The 10,529-nt window shown below is 30.7% G+C and overlaps 1 protein-coding gene across 1 annotated transcript; it reads right to left on the bottom strand.

Annotated features, from left to right (window-relative positions):
* Nucleotides 1–1,300: 1,300 nt before the first annotated feature.
* Nucleotides 1,301–4,283, bottom strand: LOC142638690 (sesquiterpene synthase 2-like). The gene is made up of 7 exons (XM_075812749.1): nt 4,062–4,283; nt 3,670–3,949; nt 3,212–3,584; nt 2,681–2,899; nt 2,453–2,591; nt 2,116–2,364; nt 1,301–2,009 (listed from the first exon to the last, which is right to left on the bottom strand). The coding sequence occupies exons 1-7, from the start codon at nt 4,182–4,184 to the stop codon at nt 1,716–1,718; spliced, it is 1,677 nt and encodes a 558-aa protein (XP_075668864.1). The 5' UTR covers nt 4,185–4,283; the 3' UTR covers nt 1,301–1,715.
* Between the last annotated feature and the right edge of the window lie 6,246 nt (nt 4,284–10,529).

The following is a 10,529-nucleotide window of genomic DNA, read 5'->3' as shown; positions in this document are numbered from 1 at the left end:
TTTTTGTTGATTGAGCTTATTCCCCAACAACATTTCCAGTCTTTCATCCTCCTATGATAGAACCAATTTGTAATTGCTGATGCTTTCTAGAATAAGACTTTGCGTAACAAATTGAACTTCCATTTGGGTAGGTAACATAGAGAGAGAAAGAAAGATGCATCTATTTCTTATGAAGATGATCACTCACTGGTTCAAGCATCATTACTTGCTAATCTGGAACTTGAAAGAATGAAAAGGAAAAGACTGTCTCATTGATTGCTCTCTCTAGCATCTTATGCTCTAGAGGTATATTTGATATTGGATTTTCCTTGTGTTTGGACTTTGGATTGAGGTTTTTTCATGTGGGTCTTTGATTGTTTATGTTTACTATTGCTCTTTTCTGTTAACCGAGCTCATTCTCCATCTCTACCCATAGATGTCTCGAGTTGTGGTTGAATGATACGAGCTTGATAAATAGCTAATTTTTTAGCATGATGTCTTTGAAGATGAGTTATAGATATATGAGATTTGAAGAGAAACAACAGGGGATGGCATAGGGATATAGTTTGTGTGATTTTTACAAAACTCTAATGTTTCGATCTTTTTTTTTTTTAATGTATTTTTTGTTTTGAGTTGGTTTAAAGAGGTTTTTATTTATTTATTTATTTTTGTAATGGTTTAAAGAGGTCTAACTGAGGGTATTTCACGCTGTTAGATAATAAAGTGATAAAGTCAAAAGAAACCTAGCCACAAATGGGTTTATAGTTTACTGTAATTTCTTCTTGTAAAGTAAGAAAAACAAAATATTTAAATGTAAACAAAATCAATCTAGTGATATTAAGCAAAAAATAAAAAATCAAGATTACCGTGATTTCCTTGACTGTGTATATGAGATAACCGGTATGGCATAAACACAACACAAGGAAAAAAAGGGAAAAAAATTCAATGTTCATGAGAGAAAGATTGTAATGACAAAGCCCCGGGAAAAAAAATCAAGGGTTTCATTATCAGGTTCCATTCGTTGATGATTCTAAAGAAAAGAAGATGATTCCATTCATAGATGCCTTGATGGCATAAACAAAACCCAGGAGGATAATGGTTGTACGCAATTTTTTTTTTTGATATGTTGCAGCACACTATTTAAAAAGGATTATTTGATTTTCATTTGTGGAAGTAGTTATGTAGATTAAAGAATAACTATTAATTAAGGAGTTTTTAATAAGGAATGATTATTTTTCATTTTAAATAATACTTATTCATAAGAAGAAAAAAAAATGATTCTTTGGAATAAAAGCACAACTATACAAGGGTTGGTTATTCATAAAGTATAGTTATTGTTATTTCATTAGAGGTTCTATTATACCAAACGGTACTAATTGTGTTTACAAAGAGCTTCCTTAACCTCTCAGTTACCCTGGCTCCTCACAATATATAATAAACAGTAGTGTAGGGAAGCAAAAGATAACAACTTGATAAACTTTACGTGCCCACCCCCACTAGAATGGCACAATAATTATAATCTCCCACAAAAATATACCAACTGTAAATCCCATCATCATTATAAACATTGTGCTACATTATTAAATAAGAAACCAGTAGTTTATCCAAAAAAAAAACCCAAAGATTTTCCTTTTATCTTCAATATAAATGGGCCCCATATATATTAGAATATCAACAGACTTGGATCCTATTCAAGTCTTTTATTCTTTATGAAGATATTTATTTTGTTATCCCATTTATAGTGGTATTGGGTCTATAAGCACTGATGCAACATTATCTTTCATCTCTTTTCCAACGTGAGTGTAGCCATCCCCTTCCTTGTAAATGACGTCTATTACTCGTGCAAGATTTAGAACACGCATAAGTAGAGGCATGGGAACAACAGTAGGCCTTATACACTCCTCATTAATGTCCTTCCATGCATTAGTAACTTGCCTGCTGAATTCATCATGGACTACTTGTTCTGAGACACCATGTTGCTTCATGTAGCATTCGACTGCTGAGGCAGCATGCCCTCTCTCTTGCTCAAACTAAATACAAAGTTTTTCAAAAGGGTAAGTAGAAAGTTGGAAACACATATGAAATAGACCTCTCACACTAGCTTGTGAAACTTGATAAGATTTTTTGATTGCATACCTTATGTGACTTCATGTCATCCATGAGTCTACCAATTACAGATGAAGCTGTAATGATCTTAGGGTTGCTAAAGATCCAATCAAATGCCTCTTTTGTAACGATGTCATCCATGCCAAGGAAAGAGATAGCGGTGAGCATAGGGTAACCAGAGGTTTTAAGTGCAACATGCATATACTCCTCCATTGTTGGGATGTAATTTTGGTGGAACCATTTGGCTTCATCAAAGTAGGCCCGAACCAAACGTTTCATCTAAGGTTTAAACAACATAAATGAAATAAGTACGTAGCATGAAAATGTTGACCAAAAAAGATGAAAAGTTAAGTTGCTTGGCTCTTACAGCATCTTTTGCATAGCTAACACGGTATGATCTTTCTTTCTTGGCCAACTCATTTTCAATTGCTTCGAATACATCAAAGAGTGCACGATAACATATTTGCATGTATTCTGGAAGTTGATCTATGCAGCTAATATCCCACCTGAAAATATCATGTACCAATTACAAAAGTTAGATTGACGTTATACATCATAGTCATAACATATATATTAATTAATTCAATCTATAAACCTCTCAATTGCTTCAGTGAAGGGTTCGAGTTCTTCAAGTGTGCCATAAACATCATATATATCATCTAGAATGGATGTCATGGAAATAACTTTGGTTAGTATTTTCCTTGCAAGTGAATATTGGGGCTCAAAGTACACTGCGACTATCCAAAAGTAGCACTCGACAACTCTATCTCTTGCAAAAGGTAGCTTCGTTGCAAAATCTAAATCTTTCCACCACCTAACATTTGAATAAAACAAATTAACAATTAATATTAATTGATTGTAAGTAACCAAAAATATATAGAAAAATGTTAGGGTTGCTATAAATTTTACTACAAAAAATTAATTAATTGTTGTATCAAGAATATGATTACTACTGTATACCACTTCAACAACCTAATAAATGAAGTTTGAATTAATTTTTTTTTATAAATAATTTGTAACACGTCATTTTGCACGCTTTATATAGTAAAATATGTAGTATTCCCTTCACCATGTCTAAAAATAATCCTGCTTTGTCTTTTTGGATCATAGTTTTAGAACTAATTACCTTGTGATATATCTAAGTTCCTCTTTGTGCAATGATTGCACTAGATTAAAATCTAATATTGAAAGTTTGAGCAAAACTTTGTTATGTGAAGCATCCTGTTCATAGATAGAAATGTATCGCCGAGCCTCTAGCCGTGGTATGCCCTTGTGCAAGGGCTGCTTTAGGGCACGAGTTATTTGTGCTGCCAACGGATTGCCTATAAGGGATGCTGTGGATTTAAGGTGAGTAGCAGTGAACTCAAGGGCCTCATCAAGAATGTCTTCTCCATGCACCCTCAGATGTGTAGCTTCATAGAAGGCTAGCATGGCTTCAACGTTGTTGGTCAAGCTTTCCTTGAATTGACCATCTTCGTCTTTGAATTTGTTGAAAACATCTATAAACCAAAAACCAAACTTATTTAATAAAAAACGTTGCTAACTTGCTATTACATGAAGAAATCATTCATACTCGGGTCTTACCACATGAAACCTTAAATCCTTCTTGGCGTAGCAGTCGAAAACTGAGGGAAACTTCGTAGAGATCATCAACATCATTTTTGTCGTTAAAAGTAGAGATCATCAACATCATATGTTCTAGAGCTTTTTGGATTTCTCTCTCAAAGTGGTAAGCGACGCCTAGGCGCTGGAGTGCATCAATTAAGCCCAGCTGTTGTGAAAGATGACTCGTAGAGGCAAAGATCTTGTTTCTCACCTCATCTTTCAGCTCTTCAACTTCACTTACTTTACGTAAATGAATATCCTACACCATGAATTGCATGAACAAATAATTATATTGTAACAAAAAATACTAATAATATTATAAATTTTACTACATAATCTTCATAAACTAGGGTAGCAAATAATCATGTTACCTTGTCCTCAGAAGTATTGTTGATGAAACGGTCACCCCAAATGCTTGGATGGAAATTTGCTGTTCGGCGAACAACCTCTGATTTGGCATTTTGGGATGGAGCCCCTGAGACTTGGGCAGACATATTTTTTCTAAGTTGAAGGACGAGTCGAAGTTTTGAATGATAAGGTATGATGGGATTTGTTCTCTGTGAACTTCTTGAGCGAGATGTATAATGCCTTCAAGGCCACGGTATTTATAAGCAATGGAGAGAAAGGTAGGCGTAAATTATAACTGTATTGATTAGAATAGTCAGTAAAGTATAATGTTTTGATGCACATTTAAGTATAATGAACCATGTCACTAGAATAACCATTTGAGTACAACTTTTTGACTAGCAATTAAATATGTTGAATCGTGCATGCGTCTCAATTGAATAGAGATAATGCACACTGCCCATATGTCATAATGCATTTGATGCAGACGGTGGGGGCGGGTGGTAGCCGTATTAATATGACTCAAAATTTTGAAAAGTCTACTTATTCCAAAAATAAATAATTTTAATTAGTAATTTTTTTTTTTACTTTGAAAAGTCTATTTATCCTAAAAATAAATTATTAATTTCCTTTAACCTAATTACGAGCTATCCCTCTCCCTTACATGAAAGAAAAGACGGAAATTTTTTATCCCTTATATTCAAATATAATCAAAAGTTAAGAGAAAAAAATATAAGCAAAAGTTTAGATATTTTAAAAAATGTAAAAAATTATTTCATAAAATAATTGTTAACGTATTATAGAAATAGGACTTTGTTAAATTCAATCTTTCTATATTAAATTTAGAAATTTAACTTTATCATGCTAAAAAGTTTAGAAGAGAAAATTGATAATCTCAAAATTTGAATTTTTCACTTTTGTTGTAGATGCATTTTTTTGTGTGTACGTGTCCCTTCTGAGCATTTTTTTTTTTTTTTTGGTCCTGCACTTGGCAATACTTATTTCTATTTATATAGGGCAATTGGAGTAATCTAATTTAGGTGACAAGGTATATATAAGAAAAAGTTTACCTTCAAACTAGTTTGGAAGAAATTTTTTCAAACTTACTATGTGACAATTGATAAGATCATTTGTGCATATTTTAGTTACATAACTTATTTAATAAGTTTTGTGACTGTTTAAATAATGTACATACATGGTTTTATGAGTCATCATGTAGTCTGGTGAAAATTTCTCCAAGCTGTCATGGAAGAAAACTTTTTCCATGCGTAAATTATTATTATTATTAGTTTTTAAAATCATGTACAATACATATTTACATATCTGTTTATTAGAAAAAAAAAAAGAAGAAGAAGAAAAAAGTGTTATTTAATTCAATAAAAGTAAGTGATATTATCAAGAGCCTTATAGCTCAATTGGCTAACATTTTCTAGCATTTTCAACGGAAATATTCAAACTTTTAATTCCTCATCTCACAACTATTGAATTATATAAATAAAATAAAATAAAAGTAGTAATATTTGTTATTTAGTTACATCTCTTTCTATTCAATTGCTAATTGAAAATGATTTTGTATTAGCTATGGTTTCAGGTACATTTTTTCCCCATTTAGACAGTAAATTGTCTTCAAAACTGTTTACTATTCAATGATGACATCACGTAGCTCTTGGATTGCAATGGAGTTGATGCTAGGAAGTTTCTCCATATATGCATGCCTGCATGAGGGATGAAGCTTTCTATGGTATAAACTCGTGCATGAGGCCACGTGCTGGGAAGGGTATTACTTATTCTTCAGGAGAAAACAAGATTGTCAAACTCTGTCTCCTTTTGCGGCAAAATATGAATATATGGATAGACCATACTCCTTTCTTTTGGCTCCTTTTCCAATACTAAGTCTACCACTCTATTTATTTTCTTCAAAATAAGAAAGGGTATACTTATTCTTCAGGAGAAAACAAGATTGTCAAACTTTGACTCCTTTTGCGGCAAAATATAAATCTATGGATAGACCATACTCCTTTCTTTTGGCTCCTTTATCAATACTAAGTCTCCCCCTCTATATATATATTTTTTCAAAATAAGAAAAATGAGACTGATCAAAATGACACTTGACATTGACACAAAATAAAAAGGACAAAATATAGCTCCAAATTTTGGAACTATTTTCTATGATCTACTATATAATAATTTATAAGATAAGGATTATTTACATAAATCACTTGATTTATTATAAAATTCATGCGCGACTAAATTATATATAGGTGATTTCTTTATCAATCATAGTAGGTTAGCGGAAGATAACTCTAAACCAATTTAGAGTCAAACTTCTTCCAAATCAAACATCATTATAACTTAATGTAAATCCTTATTATTGGTCAAGTTTTTTTTTTTTTGGTAGTCAAAACTGCTAACATGTGCATAAATTATCTGCCTGGGGGTATTCCCGTTCCATTACGTGGGCTGCGTAGAAGTCTCACGAAGCGAGTTTTCTGATCTTCCTATCACAAGTGTAAAAAGATCTTCGTTCCAGAAGGAAAAGTATTTCTTGTGCTTAATTTCTCCTGAATAGACTAAGAAAATTTGGGAAATTGCTATAGTCCATCTTGATGATTCTTGGCACATTCAACATAATGATTCTCTACACCTAATCGAAGAATATTTGACGCTATATCTAAAACTCATCAATCCTCCACATTATTTCAAACGTTATCGAATGGTCAGTGCATCTACATCAATGTACATAAGACAGTAATGCTGTCTATATGTTTATTCTTCTATATGTTCATTATTCTTGTTAAAACTTTCTTTTTCAAGATAGTTACAACTGCTAATCTTGTTTCCGTGGTTGTAATTTTTTCCCCCTCAGCTAGTTCTATTAAAACATAAAAATTCATTATTGGGTGATTTGTGACTATGAATTTGATTGGTTAGTACATTATTTATATATAAATCAGTGATTATGTAGATTAATTATGACATAATCAGTGATACGCTATACATAATCACTGATTTATATAGCTTTATTAATCTACGTAATCACTGATTTCTATATATTATGTAGATTAATATAAATCAGTGATTATATTAGCTATTTTTATGAAAGTACATTATTTGTTTTTCATTAGTATGTTGAGTTTTGTAATTTAGTTTAAAGTACTTTCATAAAAACAATGACAAACAAATAATGAAAATTGCATTAAAAAATGTTATACAAACTTAATAAAATAAAATGGATAATAAAATATAATGTAATGATTTCAAACTATGAAAAATTGAATAAAAAAAAATTGTAAAAAAATTTATGTATTTTTTTTTAATTTGATATATTCAAGTTTTTTTTATATGAAATTTTGTTTAGTTTAAATTTTTTAATTTTATAAAAAAAATAAATTAATAGAGCAGCCAGGGAAATAGTGGCCAACAGGATGGTTGAAAGAGTAGTATTCATAGATCATAGTAAATACTTACATTAAAAAAGAAAAAAAAGAAAAGTAAAACATGTTTCGTCATTACATTTATACAATTATACCGCCGACGCTTAGACTGGTCTCTAGTCTTCACGAACAGGTTCTGGTCTTGGTATTAGATTAAACCATTCATGAAGGAGACAAGAGTGGCTGCAAAAATTCTGTCAACCCTAATTAAGGGACCTACAGTAGTCTTCAACGTTGTCAACTGTTTGAAAAATCAGGCGAATAATACTATACATTTTCCAATCTTTTGAAAAATCAAGGCCCACCAATTACTGTATAAGTTACGGACTCCTATTTTATTCAGGTCACTCAAAAAATTTAAATTATCACTAACTTCATCACACGTGTTAAATTCTTTTAGCAAAAAAAAAAAAATTTGTGTTTTTTTTTATTTTATATATAATTTTTATTTTGTGATTCTAATTTATAAATGGATAAAATCATTTGAAAATTAACAGGAGAGTACTTTTCTTTAGCAAAAAAAAAAAAACTGTTTTTTTATATATATAATTTTTACTTTGTGAATCTAATTTATAAATAGATAAAATAATTTGAAAAATAATAGGAAACTGATCATATTTTTTAGGTAATGTTCTAGTGAAAGTTAGAATTACATTTTTACCAAATTATCCTTTAATTTTGTCTCTACTTAAATATAGGGGTGTAAGGGCATTTTTGAACTAAAAAAAATAAGGAATCCAAACAGGGTAAGCCCCTTAAATAATAGTATAGATAATATTTTTTTTAGTATCATATTTTAAGGAAAAATGAAACTAGAAATTATTTTTATTGAATAAGTTGAATGAGCTATAAATTTTATTCTTTTGTTTCATAATAGGTTTTTTGTTGAATAATTTTTTCACTTATTGTTGTTTGGTCTTATATTGTTTTTGTTTGGTTTATGTTTGTTATTATTTGGGCTAATATTTATTTTTGTTATTTAAGTTTTTTCTATTAAGAAATATGTTTGGGGCATAATTAATTTTGGAGTAATGTTACGTCTATAACATTTATACAATTAATTTTATGCAAAAAGCTATTATTAGTAGGTAAAAAAATAATATTAGCATTTCACCCAAATTAAAATTAATAACAGCTTACCACATTAGATTTATTGTAAAATTATTGTGAAAATGTTATGAATGTAGTAGCACTACTCTTATTTTTGTTGAGCCCAAATTTTTATAATTCTCAAGTTAGGGTGTTCAAAATTTTTATTAGGGTAGTCACAATAAGTTAGTTTAGCATATAATATTTTTTTGGTAAGTGTATATATACATTTTTTTTGCAAGTCAGGGTGATTAATCCCTCATAAGAGCAAGTAAGGTGATTAATCCTGTACTAAGGCAGCTTAATTTACTAGGCACCTACGCCTCAAAGCAGAGGTCATTGGTTCGAAACCTATTTCCCCCTCCCCTTTAGGGAAAAGAACAAATCAGAAATCTACTGTTTTGCTTGTTGCATTTTTTTTTTGTTTCGCTGAGTGGTTGGAATATGTGATGGGCCACAAATTAGTAAATAGCAATAGATGGGGTAGTTGTTTTGATCACCACAAGATTGGTTTGATTATCCTGATAGCTTTTATGGAACGCATGCTGATGGTAACAAAATAAAAACTCAGATTTCCAATGCCAATTTCAAAACAATTCTCCCCCCCCCCCCCCCCCTCCCCTCTCTTAAGAAGGAAAAAAAGAAGGAAATGTTTCCTTTCCATAACAAAGCCTAATTGTGTGTGTATATATATTTTGAAAGAGCACCTCACTACTTGAAATAATAAGATAAACACGTCATTGACGTAAATTTGTTAACATGTAAAATGTAGGAATCTGTCTTTTGTAGTAATTTGGTTGGACAAGACTATGTTGTTGGAAAAATTGTTGAGACAAATCAGGTATGCATATTCCTTGTGATTTTTGCTACAACTTGAACCTATATTTTTCCTAAGTTTTTTTTTTTTTTTTCATACATATATTTATATTTGGTGGCATATTTGCAGGTTTCAGTAGCTCTTGATAATAATTTATAATCCTTGAAGAGCACCATATTGGAGACTTTTTGAATTATATTTTTGCAAAGCATGTCTTACTTGGCAAGCTAGTCAACATTTTTGGACAATTTTTTACACAGCTAATGGACAATATATGGCACATACAAATGACAGTTAGTGGGCAACAATATATTCGACAATTTGTTGGAAATAATATCTAACAATTTTTGTAACTAATGAAGCTACTCAAACATGTTAGGTTCTATATTTGCATGTTTGAGTAGCTTCTAGTTAGGCACTAATGTTATGTGTAAAATGACAAATATTTTTAAGTGCAATGAAAATGTACATTTCTATATGTTAAGATTTATATGTGCATAATTGCATATTATGTAATGAAAATATTTTGTATATGCCTTTTTTGTTTCATTGCTAGTTGGTGTTCATTTTTGGATTTTATGTTTCAAGATGGCTTTATTTCATGCTGCAGAATCTATAAACTAGAACAAAGTGATATATTACAGAAGCTTTATGACTTTTCAGATTGCACATTATGTTTGCAACTTCTTCAAAACAAGTGAACATTTTATTGAATTAAGCAAAAATAGATAGAGAAAGTACTTAGAGGCTATCCAAAGCTAAGTACAATTACCAAAACAAGCTAAACAATGTTAACAAGAATACAAGCAATTACAGGCCAAGATAGTTTCCAAAACAAACTACTAAAAGGAAACCAAAAGGCTATTCAACAACATTTTAGCCAATCTCTAGTGCAAACTTGAGGCAATATTGCCTACTTTTAGCATAATTCACTATTGGTAGAGGTGAAAATTTGAGGCAAATATCTCCCACTTTTCAGCAATGATATCTACATTATAGCTTAAGTTGTGCTCATCTCTAAGAATATCAGCTAACGCACATTCCATATACAAATTCCAATGGAATTCTTTTTTGGTTAAAAGACGATAACATTAAACTAAAAAGCTACATTCAGTTCAGTACAAAGTCTATCAAAAAATATACCATTACAGTCA

Source organism: Castanea sativa, chromosome 6 (assembly GCF_040712315.1).
Source record: "Castanea sativa cultivar Marrone di Chiusa Pesio chromosome 6, ASM4071231v1".
NCBI lineage: Eukaryota > Viridiplantae > Streptophyta > Magnoliopsida > Fagales > Fagaceae > Castanea > Castanea sativa.
The sequence above is the reverse complement of the archived record's forward strand: the minus strand, read 5'-3'. Positions and strand labels throughout refer to the sequence as shown.